This window comes from Colobus angolensis, unplaced genomic scaffold (assembly GCF_000951035.1).
Source record: "Colobus angolensis palliatus isolate OR3802 unplaced genomic scaffold, Cang.pa_1.0 Scaffold14, whole genome shotgun sequence".
Taxonomy (NCBI): domain Eukaryota; kingdom Metazoa; phylum Chordata; class Mammalia; order Primates; family Cercopithecidae; genus Colobus; species Colobus angolensis.
Window position 1 is genome coordinate 15,951,380 of NW_012114488.1, and position 16,092 is coordinate 15,967,471.

The window sequence follows — 16,092 nt, forward strand, 5'->3', positions numbered from 1 at the left end:
CCCACAGTTATTGAACATTCTGTTCTGCTTTTTCAGGTTGTTGTTATTGTGTGTGTGTGTGTGTGTGTGTGTATGTGTGTGTGTTTTCAGTTTTGGAGGTTTCTATTGGGATATCCTCAAGGCCAGAGATTCTTTCCTCAGCTATGCCCAATCTCCTAATAAGCCCAGTAACAACATTTTTCATTTCTGTTACAGTGTTTTTGATCTCTAGTGTATCATTTGGTTTCTTTTTTTAGAATTTCTATCTCTCTTCTTACATAGCCCATCTGTTCTTGCATGCTACTTTATGCATCAGACTTCTTGGCATAGTTGTTTTACATTCCTAGCCTGATCATTCCAACATCCCTGCCATATCTGAATTTATTTCTGGTGCTTGCTCTGTCTCTTCAACTGGGTGTGTGTGTGTGTGTGTGTGTGTGTATGTGTGTGTGTGTTTTGGCTTTTAGTATGCCTTGTAATTTTTTCTTGATAGGTGGACATGGTGTACTGGGTAAATGGAACTGCTGTAAATAGACCTTTAGTAATGTGGTGGTGAGGTGTTGGGGGAGGGAAGGCATTCTGTGGTTCTATGAGTAGCTCTCAGTCTTTTAGTGAACCTATGCCTCTAACCAGTGAACTTCACAAGTGCTTCTCTATCCCTCTCCTCTTAACTAGGGGAGAAAGGCTATAGGGGGCTGGAGCTGGGTATTTCCCTTCCCCCAGATCAATGAGGCTCTCAGAAAACCCCAGAAGATTAGGCTCTGGTTAAACATCTTCTCCTGAGGGCAGACGTTGTTAAGAACAATGTTCTGGCATATTTCAAAATTGTTCCTTTTCCCCTCTGGCTGCCAGAGCATGAGGGATTTTCCTTAATATTCACCTTTAGAACGTTGTAGAGCTTCAGGTGGCCAAAAAAAAAAAAAAAAAAAAAATCACAAAAGCTTGGGCCCTCCTTTGAGTGAGTCCCTCTAGAGTTTTTAATCCTCCAAGTCATCCACACTGATCCTCCTGGAATTCATCAATTACAGCGCATGTTTATCTACCCTGGCTCTCTCAAGGAGGTTTCTGCGCCTGTGCTACGATTCTCTGTATTCTCCTGTCTTTCTATTTAGGGGGGCCGGGAGGGGGGTGCAGGGTGGTGTTGAAGGCAGCAGTTTGCCCTGTGCTCTCACTTCTCTTATGGATCTAAGAAGAATTATTGATTTTTCAGTTTGTTCAGCATTTTACTTGTTGTCAAGGCTGAGTGGCAAATACTAAGCTCCTTATATGCTGAACAGGAATCCAGAAGCCCCAATTTAGATTTTTAAATTCACTTTCCACCCTTCCTACATTGTACTCTCATTGACAAATGGCCTATTAAGTTATCTCTTGTTCTTCCTTCACATATATAAATAATGGATATGGTGGAAGAGAAGAAGCCAAATGCAGGAGGCAGAGTTATTCATGACTCCTCCTTCTCCCAGGTCTGGCCCCTCCCCTCCAATGCAGCATGTCCTGTATGAGGACAGATGCTCAATCACTTATGAAAATACAGGTAGGGGAAATTCCCCACTTTAGTAAAGTTAATTTAGTTTGGCGATATGTTTGCTGACTGAGTAAGATAAAAAAAACACAGACGAAGCAAAACCTACTATCTAAATTAGAAAGAGTAAAAACAAAACAAAATAAATAAATATTTAAACTGCACAGTTCCAAACTGTAGCCAGCAAAAACAGAGTGGCATGCAGGGGAAATTAGGAAAGGAAAGATGAAACTTGAAAGGGCTAGAAGTAGAACAGGAGAAAAGGACATCAATAAAAAGAAGAAAGAGGGAAAGGGCATCACATACGAAAGGATCCAGCAGAAACTCACATGCAAAGAACAGCTGTGGAGAGGGCGAGAGAGAAACATGAAAGAGAAAGAAAAAGTGACAGAAAATGAAACTCAAGGCTCTACCCATTTTGAAGCACTGGTCTGATTAAACTCAGATCTTCAATTGGCTACAGGATGTGGGGCCTTTTGTTGTTCTATTAGCTAATTAATTGCTGTTTGCAGTTCTCTAAAGGGTACACTTAGTATCACCCACTGAATGGTACAGTCACAAGAACCCACCATGGGCTGGGCTGGATTAACCAGTATAATATTAGGCCAGATATGGCCATGAGTCAGAGATAGATTAACCAGAACAATATTAGGCCAGATACGGCTATGAGTCAGCGATTCCCAGTCTATACTCCTATTAGTCCTGCTAAGGGGGATAGAGAGGAATATTAAATTACTGCAAGTATTTTCATAGTTAGAATTGGGATAAAAATAGAGTTAAACATGAATACAATAACTAGCATCAATAATGTTAAGGAAGAAGAATACTTACATAGAAAGCATGACTGTCTTGAATATACACACTCACCATGCCTACCATTGGGCAGTTGTATTTCTGAATACAACATAATAGAAAAAAAAAACTTTAATGGATTTTGGAAAAATGTTTTTTTCACAGAGTTTTACATTTGTAGAAAAAAATACAAGGATTTCTTTAATAAAAAGTAGGTGAAACAAATTTGGAATAGGCCGATCTTATGACTAAATTAATAAAACCACAACCAGTAAGTTGTTACTGAAGCACACCGAATTGATTGATTCTATAGTATCCAGCACAACAGTGCATCAACCCAATTATGATGTTCCTGCTTTGGAGATCTGTGTTTTCATTCCGATGCTCTCAGACCTACTGGGAACAGCCTCAGACCTTTGTGTAGTTCAAGGAATAAGGAAATGAAGTTTGAGAAGAAAAGATTTAGTCAAACCAAACAAGTGTGAATGTCATGAATGATGAAATCAAGAATTGTTTGCGAATTTAGCAAAAATACTGTTTTAATAGTTAACATAAAACATTTTTCTCCTCATATTAATGCATGGTATTATAGTGACATAAAACGGCGGTTACATTGGTATCTACCTGTCCGCTGCGTAGCCTAAGGTGAATGCTCCAGTCAGGAAGCCAAGGTTCAGGATGGCTTGGGTAAGGTCCAGCATCCACGCGTTGACACAGACAAGGTCAAACTGAGAAAACAAAGAAAACACACATGGAGACATGCCAGAATGCTGATCTTCAAAACACCTTATCTTTTGTACAGATCAGTGATCTGTCAACGTTTTTGCTCATACACTCCTTAAATAAATTTTGAAAATGTATCACATGCATATGTTTACAGTAACATATAAATATTCTTTGTCAGTTTAAATAACTGTAAAGGATGTAATTTTCAGTATACTATAAATACTGATATTTAAAAATAATGTTGTTATAACATCATTCTTTTTCTTTTTTTCTTTTTTTTTTTTTTTTTGAGATGGAGTCTCACTCTCTTACCAGGCTGGAGTGTAGTGGAGTGATCTCTGCTTACTGCAACCTCTGCTTCTCGGGTTCAAGTGATTCTCCTGCCTCAGCTTCCTGAGTAGCTGGGACTACAGGCATGTGCCACCACGCCCATCTAATTTTTGTATTTTTGGTACAGATGAAGTTTCACCATGTTGGCCAGAATGGTCTCAATGTCTTGACCTTGTAATCTGCCCACCTCAACCTCCTAAAGTGCTGGGATTATAGGGGTGTGCCACCATGCCTGGCCAACATCATTCCTTTTAAGTGTATTGAATAGAACAGGGGTTCCCAACCACTGAGTCACAGAGCAGTACCAATTTGTGGCCTGTTAGGAACCGGGCCGCACAGAAGGAGGTGAGCAGCAGTGGGCCATGAGCATTACCGCCTGAGCTCTGCCTCCTGTCAGCTCAGCAGCAGCCTTAGATTCTCATAGGAGCATGAACCCTATTGTGAGCTGCTCATGGAATCTCGGTTGCGCACTTCTTATGAGAATCTAATGCCTGACGATCTGAGGTAGAATTGTTTCATCCTGAAACCATCTCCCGCAAGCCCCCTACTCCCTCCATCCGTGGAATAATTCTTCCACAAAACTGGTCCCTGGTGCCAAAAAGGAAGGGACGGCTGCAATAGAGTATGAATATTATAGCAATTGGACACCTGATAGCAGGTGTCCAATTGCTATAAACAGACTGTTCTTTAATAGTCTGAAATTTGACATCAATTTTTTTTCTCTTTGAACTCTTATTTTCATTTCCACAGACTTTTATTCTAATGTAATATATTTTGTGTACAAAATGTTTTATAGGTTTTGTCACCATACTTCTATGTACAGTAAGTTACATATATAAATTGACATTTAATTTTTAAAATTTTCCTGTGGCAATAAGGCTCTAAATATTGGATTTTTTTCTGATTGGGTTATAATTACAACTACTTTTAGACCATAATTGATAAAAAATATAAGAAGTAATAAATTTTAAGAAATAATTATTATGCAGAAGTAAAATTTTGTTGAAAATGTACGTCTCCATGGCCAAAAAAATGTTAAGGGAGTCTATGTTTTTCTAGTTAGGTCATGAAATTAGTGGATATATTATTTATTACTAGAATGAGTTAGGGCTCAAAATTAATTCTCTTTCTGGTTTTCATTTTTATAAATTTATGGGCCAAGAAGACTTTTCCGTATGAATAAATCAGTGGGAATGGAGGGAGTTTTGTTACAGAAATGTTACTCAATTCTTTAACCTCCTTCTCAGCTATATGCCAAGATTCACAGTGATCTATCACCAAATGATTTTTATTTTTTTATTAGCCAGCATGTCATGTAAGTTCTCCTACAGTTCTAAGGGAAAAAAATGGAAACCATCAGACTTACAAAAAGTTGTTTGATTAAGTCATTAGTCATTTATATTTACTTAGAATTAGTCTTACATTAAGAAAGGTACTTTTCTAATACTAGAACAATATGTCAAATTGTCCCATTGTTTGATGCCCTGCAGATTTTAAAACTTCAAGTCAATGCCTCAGAGTGAGATGAGAGAGAGGCATGATTAACTTTGCAAAGTGGGAAAAGTACAATTTTGGATAGGAACCCGTGTCCTTAAGAGGGACATGTTCTTAGACAAATTTGTGATGGGAAAGAGGACAAATGTAAGCTGAGGATCTGAAAACTGGCTCCCTGAAAATTATCCAAGCCCACAATTCCTGGGATCATCTTTTCAAATCTCCAAGTGGTATGCTTACCCCAGTTTCATGCTACAGTCTAACCACAGCATTAGACCCTAGCAGGAAGAGAAAATTAATGTGGTTGGAATATGAATTGTGAGGAGTCTCATAAATACATACTCATAAGGAAACTATCATATTTACTTATAAAGTCCAACTTCTTGCCTTGATTTTACAGCTAATGACCTGTCACCTAACATAGTTGGAAGAAATTTGGAGGCAGTAGTAGCTGGCCTCTCACAGAGTCTCTGAGATGATCGGTCGAGATATAAGAAGTAAAGAAATGTACAGATATGCGTAATAGTTGTAATCATCGTCATTTTAAAGGATTTTTTATTACCAATTTTGGTTTTTCAAGGTACAAAAATTTTATTTTAAGTAAACAAGTTGGTGATTATCTATCTGAAATAATTTCTCATTGGAATTAAGCAGGCAAAGAATGTACCTAAAATAAAAGTACATAAAATTTCAGAAAGCAAACAGCGAAATCAAACTACCAGCAGAAATGCAATATTTACTTTGGAAAAGTATCAACCAGTGTCAAATATAAAAACCCAAACGGTAGAATTTACTTCATCCACCTGTACTTCAAACAGCTGAGTTAGCTAGCTTAGGGAAACAGGGGTGCTTTTTGTAGATGACATAGCAGGGCCTATCAAGAGCTTGCCTTTTAATATATGTATTCAGCTGCTTTTGAACTATGTGAATTAAAATGCCCCCAAAATATTCTTTAAACCCATATTCTTTAATACTGATTATCTTCTTGACTGTCCCATAAAATAGTCAAATAGTATTTGTCTCATGTTCAATATGTAAATAAGAACCAATTTAAAATAAATACTTCAATGATTAAAGTGCAGTGATAACACAACGTTTTCTAAATGTGATAGGCATCTGGGCCAGATACTGCCTGCCCTTCTGTGTTGTCTTCTGTACCTCAGGGGACTACATTTCTCAGATTCCTTTACTGGCAGGGTTCCGTGTAGGTTGCACCAGTAGGGAGCTAGCGCGAGATCAGAAGGTAGGAGGGAGGTAGTGGACACTCTGCTTCTGGCTGTGGCAGCAGCTCCAGCTCTAATACTGACAGTGGTGGCTGTGGGAGTCAGCCAGTGCCCCACGTGCCTGGCCACATGGGGGCAAAGAGATATTGTGCCACAGGTGCCAGCTTTGTAATGGCCACCCAGCAGGGCAGGGACTGACCACCAAGACACTGCAGGAACTGTCCTTCCTGACCTCTGTCCTCTCCTTCTTCTTCAGCTCTTCCAAAACAGCTCAGATCCTAACCCTTTTATTAAATCCCTCTCTGGTTAAAATACCTACCCGCCTTCCGGTGGTTTGGTTTCCTTTTGGTTTTGGTTTTGTTTTTTTTTGCTTTTTTGAGATGGAGTCTTGCTCTGTTGCCCAGGCTGGAGTGCAGTGGCACAATCTCGGCTCACTGCAAGCTCTGCCTCCCAAGTTCACACCATTCTCCTACCTCAGCCTCCCAAGTAGCTGGGACTACAGGTGCCCACCACCATGCCTGGCTAGTTTTTTTGTATTTTTAAATAGAGACAGGGTTTCACCGTGTTAGCCAGGATGGTCTCAATCTCCTGACCTCATGATCTGCCCGCCTCGGCCTCCCAAAGTGGCCTGGTTTCTGTTTTTGTGACTGGGATCTTGCCATCTTTCAAAAGTAGAAAATAAAACAACAAAGTATGTGTTGCTAAAGTAATGCACACACATCCACACACACTTGTGTTTCCTGTACAGGGAATTGCAGGCCCAAGGATTGAAGGGCTTGGTGTTGACTCCTGCTCATAGAGTCAGGGAACAGACCTCTGCCTCTAGGGTCTGACGCTTCCTGGTCAGCTCTCAGCGTGCTGCCTGCTTGCTGATGCAACAGCTCTGGGCCTGTGATGTGTCTTTTGCGTTTAAAGAGAGGTTAGCAAGCACCAAAGCCACGAGCTTCACAGGCTAAGTCCTTTTTTCTGATATAAAGTACTAAAAGCTTGCTGTAGTTCCTAGGGAGACCTAAAACCCACCTCTTGTCCGTGGGAGATCATTGTGGATCACCAACAATTTACTTAAGTCTGAATCAAAGGTGCACATTTATGTCCTTCTCCTGAGGCAATCTATGTGGAACACCTGAGGCATCTCCTATTTTTTTCAAAGTATACACATGCAAAAACATTAAGCAATTTTAAATGTTCATAAATCTATGTGTACCCATTCTGTTACTTATTAATCTTCAAAGTCACTTTTACACAAAGAAAATAATGCCTTTTGGCATGAGCAGAAAGTCAGTCTGATAAAAGACTCAAACAACTGTTCTCGTAATGTAAGGATTACATTGCTTTGTTTTGCAGAAAGCCTGAGTAACTGTAGCCAAATGAGAAACTTTTGAAGGGTTTCCAAGTGAGGGTTTTTCTTAGCTTTTTTTTGTTGTTAAAATCCAAATAGACATTATGTTAATTTGAGCTGTAATGATGAAATACTGGGGCAAGTAATTGTTAGATATATGCTAAAGTTGTAATTTCTAAATTATCCTTAAAACAGGAACAACAAAACATCTCCCGTTTACAAAGGTCAAAAGTAAGAAGTAAGGTAGAAAATAATGCAAGTATTCAAAAGGCTTAGAAACTCAGGAGAGGGGCCTCATTTTCTCCTCGGACCACAGGGAATGGATCCAGGTGGCCATCAGTTGGATTTTTCCACTGGGGTCTAGGTTAGCCCTCTTTGACAAATTCTCACTTAAGAGATTCTAAGGTTAGACAATATCACAGTATTTTACTTTAGTTATGAGCCATGAGAAATAGCACTCATTTGCGATGTGCATTGTTCTAGGAGAAAGGGAAGTCTCTGAAGTCAAATTACAATATCTATGAGCTTCTGTTTTAATTTTCTAGGGATGAGTTGCCAATGGAACCTTTCCTAATCAGCTCTTAGCTTGAAATCAGGAGTCATTAACATCTTCATTCATGTTAAAAATAATAATAATAATAATCACTGACACTGTCAGGTGTGGTGTGCTCCTGGCTGCATTTTGCATCGGCCAAAACAATGACATGTAGACCTCCATGGGCAACTTCCATTTTTAATCAACCACACAGTACCACAACAGAGCCTAATAATGGCTAAAAATCATAGTAATCATAAATAATAATTTAGTCTGGGTTTCCATGAGGAAAAAGGATGTCGTTATTAGTTCAGGTCACCATGAAAAAATTTTAACATGATCTGATGGCATTATTTGGGCACCTTCATTTAATATCAAAAAGTTAACCCTTCTTATACTGCAGGTATAAAAAGTAATGATCAGGGATGTTGGCGATCACCCCAATTTGGTTTGCCTGGCGTTATGCCGACAAGGCTGGGAGGAACACCAGTGATGTGCGCACTTTGTTTCTGCCCCTGGGAGGAACTTGTTATATAGTTTGGGAGCCAAGGTCAATTTATGTGAAGCACATGTAGAGCGGCTGAGATCTAAACAGAAGGGAATCCACTAAATGTAAGAGAACTTCAGACAGAGAAATGGCCCGTCGTGGCAAGAGCAGCTGGAGACTTGAAGAAGGTGGGACCAGAGCAGGTCCTACAATAAGCTGGATTTAGACGGAAATCAAAGGGAAAAGAAGAGCACTGAAGACAGGATGAGGAGCAGACCTAGGCACAGAGACAGAAACGTGGGTGCCAACAAGGTTCTGCCCGGCTGGGAAGTACAGCGTTTTAAGCTGGGCAGCCGCTTCTCCCCATCCCACCTTTGATGGGGAAGGGAGTGTGGGTCCAAGGGCCAAGACAGGGAACCAGGGGATCTGCAATGATTGCCCAGAATGGGGAGATTTAGTTTAATGCAGAGAGGCGTCATTATGAGATACAAGCTCTTAGATCCTCACTTGTCGTAGAAGCTGTTCTCCAAGGTTCATAACTACCAGGCTTTACTGTAGGTTAGGCAGCTAAGCTTCGAAATAGGATGGAGCGATGACTTCTAAAGGCACCGCTTTTTGTCTAAACTTGTGAAATTGGGAGACATGAAAGTATTAAATCTGTTTGAATAATAATTCCTGCCATTTATTAACTTCTGCCCTTGGTGACTCATCCTCAGTTTGTACAAGATACATATGATACGGCAGCCCCTCTCTGTCCAGTCTGTTTTATTTCTTTGTAGTGAAGGTTTGCAGTTACGCATCTTAAAATATTTACGATTTCTCTAAATAACTGAGACTGTCTAAAGACGAGAAGAAGACAAAAGGTGCTAAATATGTGCAGGGTCCTCCTGGCAAAGATGAATCCCAGTTCTGGAGCCAGACAGCCTGCATGTCTTGACTTGGCTGCTCCCAGCTCTGTGTCCCCTGGGGATTTTCCAACATTGTTGACCCTTGGGTTCCTATCTGTAAGATGAAGAGCTGGAATGAAGAGTTATTGGTATAATATGCATAAAGTACTCAGCCCAGTGCCTGAGACATAGTAACTGTCCAACAAATATTACCAATTGCATTATAATCAGTGATATAATACTGACGACAATAAACAATATATATATAGAATTATTTGAGGTAAATGAAAAAATGCCTGAGCCCAACTCCAGTCCAATTAAATAGGATCTAGTCTAATATGCAGTTGACATAGAGGTTATCAACTATTTACCTGGGGGAAGATAGTTAATTTCAGCATATTTTGTTGGATTCGTGTCCCCGCCCCCACACCCTACATTTTAAGTCTGCCTGAAACCTCAGACTTTGACTTTTGGAAATAGGGTCTTTGCAGATGTAATGAGTTAACATGAAATATTGCTGCATCAGAGCAGGCCCTAGTCCAATGACAGGTATGCTTTGAAGAAGAGAAAACAGAGACACAGCCACATACCAGAACAAGGTCATGTGAAGCCAGACACAGAGATTGGGGTGATGCATCTACCAGCCAAAGAGTGCCAAGGACTGGCAGCAGTGCTGGAGCCAGGAGAGAGGCCTGGAGCAGACCCTCTCCTAGAGCCCAAGAGACAGCATGGTCCTGTGCACATCTTTACTTTGGACTTCTGGCCTCCAGAACCAGGAGTGAATGAATTTCTATTTTCTGAAACCACTCAGTTTCTAGTATGTTGTTTCATCAGCCTTAGGAAACTAATACTCCTATCAGTTGCGCATAAAACAAAGCGTTACTAAAACAACAAAGAACATAGCTCTCTCTTCTGCCTCCTCCCTCCTTGTAATTCAAAGATGAGCTTTGTGCTGGATCCTGGTCCAAGCAGCTGCATCCTCCTGGTGGCTCACTCATCTCATTCCTCAGTTGCAGCCCCGTGGAGAGAGTGCACATCCTTTTCCCACCTCTCAGGTGTCAGCCTGAACCTGCAAGATACTGGCTTCCCAAGCAGAGAGGACCCGACAGCCCAGCCGTGATGGGAGCTGCTGTCTCTCAGGACAGACTCTGACCAGTAAAAGGTGGAACACAGGAGAAGAGGGAGCCCAACCCCCTCCATGGCTGCTCCGAGACACAGATGTTCCACTAGGCTTTGCAGAGCTCCCTGGGGAATGACGCCAGTGCCTTGGCTGTGGAGCCGTGGCTGGCTTGGGGTTCCTCGCTCTGAATTGCTCTCCCTCCTTCCTGCCGCTCTTCCTTTCCCCCCTCTTCCTTCCCTGGGACGGCAGCCCTTGATCAAGAATTAATATATAAGCTTTTGCCCCAGGCTCCAATTTTTTTTTTTTTCTTTTTCTGAGATGGAGTCTCACTCTGTCGCCCAGGCTGGGGTGCGGTGGCCGGATCTCAGCTCACTGCAAGCTCCACCTTCCAGGTTCAGGCCATTCTCCTGCCTCAGCCTCCCAAGTAGCTGGGACTACAGGCGCCCACCACCTCGCCTGGCTAGTATTTTGTATTTGTTTTTAGTAGAGACGGGGTTTCACTATGTTAGCCAGGATGGTCTTGATCCTCCTGACCTCGTGATCCACCCATCTTGGCCTCCCAAAGTGCTGGGATTACAGGCTTGAGCCACCGCGCCCGGCCCCCAGGCTCCAATTTTTAGGCCACTCAGGCTAGGTAAGGAGTGCTTAACAAGTGGATCACAGCCATCTGAATAGGGCTACTCTATTTTAAATTCATGCCTCCACATTTTGGAGGAGTCTGTTTCAAAAAGTATACATTATAAGTGGTGATTAATTAGTTCTAAATTAATCAGAGGCACAAATACTTGGCACTCGTAGCTACCGTTTTTCATGAGTCACCACATTGATTTAATGCAATTCCATCCAAAAGGATGAGACCCACACAGAGAACCACCGAAGGCCAGCCACATTAGACTTGACTGCACCGACTCCACCCCATGCCTGCTGGAGCCAGTGCTGACCAGGTTCAACACAGTCTCCAAGGCTGTCAGCCCAACCAGCATGTCCTGCCGCCTGGATGGCTTTTGTTGCTCTCAGCACTGCAACCACAAACCTGGCACTACCAGGGTTTCCCTTCCACAGAGACAGAACAGTGCTAAGCCAGGGCATGAGTTAGGAGCTGAAATTGCAGCCTCGCTCTGACCATCTGGGTGTAGTATCATCAACACTGGAAGTGCAAATGGTCAACAAGGGACCAGTCTCTGACCCGCTCTACCCATGGGCTACGAGGAGAGAAGTGTTATGGAGTCAAGTGGACATGCCATGGCTGCACATCAGGGCACAGTGACAGTTGCCTGACACCACTTACTTCCTCCAGTGGCAGTGGCAGGACTGAATTTTGGAGAATCACCCTCCCCACTATGACCAAGAACAGAGCCCTGTCAGTTAAGGTGCTTGGCCATCCTTTGCCATGGCCTCCCACATGGCCATGTTGGCTTATTCCAAGGACTGGCTGACAGAATTGATGTTTTCCTGCTTGGCACTTGGTAGAGTCTCCATAAATATTTGTTCATTGATTGACTCAGTCAGTTGGATATTCCAAGGAACTGGCACAAGATTAAATACAAGACAAACAAATGGCTCATGATTAAGGGCCAATTCTATGGAAAAATCAGGTCACACAACTTTTTAATCAGGTGAGATGGTCAGCCTTCTATATGAGACATTTCATCATGTCATCTGACAATGAGTGTTCTGGAAAGATGACTAAATCGGATGCTCTAGCCAGTGACTGTCTAATATATTCACCTCTTTGGGAGCCCAAGAGGAGAGTCTTCCCCTTGACTTCTCTCCTTGGTTTGTGGGTAACTGACAGCCAGTGCCCTGCAGCTCTAGTTGTCTGGATTCTTACATTTCCTAACGCAGGTCTCGTATCTGCCCAAGCAGGCTGTGACTTAGCAGCTGATGCACAATGCAGCTTTGGGGGTAATCCTTTCTCTGTTCCTTTGCTCTCTAATAAAGAACCATGATCAGGTAACATCTCTATGTTCATCATACTTATTCTTGTTGTGGATAATTGCTGTTAGCTTCTTAAGCTGATTCCTGTAAAGTTTATTTCTAAGAAAATAAAAATAATGAATAAGGTGGTGTATAGAACAGTCCCAAAGAGAAAAATGACCAAATTCAGAAGCACAATGTAGACAGACAACTTAATGGGGACTGGATTCACAATAAGAGACATTTCTATGAGCATTTTACAGAAATATTTTTTAACATAAAATAAGCAATTAAAGTAGAGATTGAGAAACGAGCAGTAACTTAGTAAATCATTATTTTCAAAAGGAGAGCTCATGACTTAACACAGTGTTCTCAAAGTATGATCCCTGGTCCAGTAGCAGCAGCAGCATCTGGTAACTTACTAGAAACGCAAATTCTTGGGATCCACCTCGGACACACTGAGTCAAAATTTCTAGTGGTGGGTCCCAGAAATCTGTGTTTGAATATACTTCTCCAGGGGACTCTGATGCACACTCAAGTTTGAGAACCACAACATAATATATTGTTTGCATTTTTTTTTTTCAAATTGTACACTCTGACATGTGTTGCTGGCTGGTCACCTTCTAGGAAGCCAAAGAATATGACTGCAGGCATGGGCATGGTAGACAAACTTAGCGCATCTGTTTTCTATTGCTATATAACAAATTACCACCAACTTAGTGGCTTAGAATAACGCATATTCATGATCACACGGTGGTGTAGGTCAGAAGGTTGGTGGCGCTCGGCTGTTCTCCCTGTTAGTGTCTCCCACGCAAGGTGTCAGGGGCAGACTGAACTCCATCTGCAGACTTTGGGGAGGAATCTGCCTCCAGCTTATCCGGGGCATTCACAGAATCCCAGTCCTTGTGGTTGTGGGACAGATACTCCCGATTTCCCGCTGGTTGGAGGCTGGGAGTCTAGAAACTAGGTCATGCCCATAATAAAAGGAATTAGAATTCATTTCCAGATTATAATCCAGGTAATAGACATTATCTCCAGGACAAGGATGAAATGTACATGCTATTCTGGGAAACTATTAGCTGAGCACATTTGTGGATTTTTGTTTGGTTTTCTTGACTAGTTTTTACTTTGGAAAATACTGACAGCATTTCTGAAGATACGCGATCCAAAGTCTGATAAGGCTGGCAAAGAGTAGGGGAAATCTAAGGCAGCATTTCCTAAGGTGACGCCTATAAACACTACTCCCATGAGGCCTCCAAAAACATGAGTGGAGTCCGTCATACGTTAGTAAAATGTCTAGAACAGCCCTTCTGAATGCAGACATTCCAATACATTGGCATTTTAAGGTTCTGACAAGTCCTGTAGCAAAGAAATCTTTTTGCCTAAGCTGATATTGTGTCTACACGTATTTCCTTGGAAGCCCCTCTTGCTTTGGGGCATTGGAAATACTGCTTATGAGTGTGGCGGTGATAACTGTAAAGCCAGAAGCAGGCTTTGGGAGAAAAGCTGGGGGTCAGACTCCTGTTCACTTACAGGCAGTGAGAAGAGTTTGTCTTCTGCCTCCTCCCCTCTGTCCGGTGCTCCTCCCCTACCACCCTTTCTTCACTCGTTTGCTTTCCTCTGCCAACCTGAAACCTACAGAAAGCAAAGTTGGGCTAGGCCTGTTTATGCATCTCCCCAGGTTTTCCTGGCTCCACACGCCCCTGGCCTCGGCAACTTGCTGTGTGGGTGCCCAGGCAGTTGCCACCAAAGTCTGTGTCCTGACCTGTCAGCTGTCTGTCTTCCCTAGAGGTAAGAACTGGGCCTGGGCATGGCTGCCTTGATGCCATGTGCAGGAGGCACAGCAGCTCCAGTGCCAGGTTGTATCCATCCCTGCTGGAGGAGGACCCCCTCCTGCAGTGCTTGGAGCAGGGATCTGGCTGTCCTGGTGGCTGCATGACCGTGGGGTGGCCAGGCAGCCTGGAAAGTGTGCAGCGTGACCATTAAGATGAGAAACAGGAAGGAGCCAGGAGGTCCTTTCCAGATGCGTTACTCTCTCCATCCTCTCCACAGACTCCAGTCCCATGAGAGGCTCCAAAGCAACAACAACAATGACACCATGGCTTGGGTAAGTGCTGTGCATGCCTGCCGACCTCTACCCTTCTTGGAGGGCAGGTGTCCTGGCTCTGCCAGCCCTTGGAAGACCTCTGTGCTACTGGGTGGCAGCAGCTGCTCTGTGCATGGGATCTGGAAGGCTCTGTGGGGACCCCATCTGTCCACGTTCCTGCTCACTCTGCCCCACTCCCCTTCCTTCACTCTGCCCGCCTGGGCCTATACTTCCCCTTCCCACAGCAACCTAGCAGAAGCTTTGCTTCTCCATGAGTTTTATGGGAAATTTGGGCTATGAAAAGATACAGGCAAACTTTATAAGATTTTCTCAGAATAAGGACAAAAGACTTAAGGATTATCTCACTCAAAGAGATACCCTAAACACCAAGAACTGCACTTCAAGAATGCAATTGGTGATAAAGCCACAAATACCCTGCAGTGCCACAACCTTTCTTCTTAAAATATTTCCTTCTATTTCCTCTTCCCTCACCTAACCATGGAGGGGAAAGGGAAGGCTTCAGAAAACAGAAAAGACAGGCTGGAAAACAGAGAGTGAGACATATAGGCAAAAGTGTAAGGAGCTAGAAGCAAAAGCAAAAGCCCCAAAGGCAGCAAGACTCCCAGAGGCTCCTTCAGGTGCACAGGTGCACAGGCCATGTCCTGCTCTGCAGAAGGTGCAGGTGGAAAAAAGCCACACCACTGACAGTCCACATTCATCTCCAGGGGCCTGGGTTCAAAGAGTTGAGAGACACTGCTATGCACATTAACAAAATAAGCCGTAAGAAATAGACCTTGGCTTCCAATTCCTAAAGGTCATCGAGTCACAGTCACAGATTTATGGATTCCTGTCTCTCCCCATTCCAACTGAAAGATACATGAACACAAATTCCAAGCCACAGATAGAAACTAGAGAAAGGTCAGGCCCACAGACCCAATAGTTGGGGAAGTTTTGACAGAGAGCAGAGCAGGCAGGAGCCACGTCATCTGTCCCAGGCAAGGGAGCCTGCGAGGGAGGTGAACAAGGATTTATGGCTCCCTTTTTCTGTTCCCCTTCACTAACAGCTTCTGCACTGGCCGGAAGGCAGAGGAGGCTGCAGGGAGGATTCTGGGATCCAGTTGTGCAGAAGCCCACAGTAGGGTCAAGGAAGCTTGCCCTGGGTGTAGGTGTGTGTTGAGGGACTGGAGGCCATGGGGCAGGCAGTACAGAGGTCAGTTGCTGAGCACCTGAAGGCAGGGCTTACCTCCTTCCCTAACTGTCTTGTTCAGCCCCATCAAACTCTCACAAGGAAGAGTGGTCAAAGCTCCTGAACCCATGGTATCTCCCACTGACTTCTACCAACCAGAAAAAAATACAGTAGCTGGGAAGCAGAAGAATTGAACAAGGCACTGTGTCTCCCATGACAGAATGCAGTGCACCTACTACACTGAACAAACTCTGTCCATCTACAAGTATGAGGAGAAGATGCCGGCCAGACAGGGCAGCAGGCTCAGGACGATTCTTCAGAACAGCAGAACTGGAGAAAACGATTCCACGCACAACAGTACGCAAGAAACAAGAAGTAACTAAAAACCTGAATTCATAGTTTCAATGAGACACAAGAGTCTGTTGCATTGATAAAATGAGAGAATTAATCATGAAAAAGGAGCATCCTG

At 43.1% G+C, this 16,092-nt stretch overlaps 1 protein-coding gene across 1 annotated transcript in view; it reads right to left on the bottom strand.

Annotated features, from left to right (window-relative positions):
- Positions 1 to 16,092, bottom strand: part of SLC22A3 (solute carrier family 22 (organic cation transporter), member 3) — a gene marked incomplete at its 5' end in the record, with an annotated part of 105,709 nt that overhangs the window by 52,274 nt on the left and 37,343 nt on the right. The window contains one exon of the mRNA XM_011935092.1: positions 2,918 to 3,021. Coding sequence (XP_011790482.1) covers positions 2,918 to 3,021 — 104 coding nt within the window. The remainder of the gene's footprint in view (positions 1 to 2,917; positions 3,022 to 16,092) is intronic.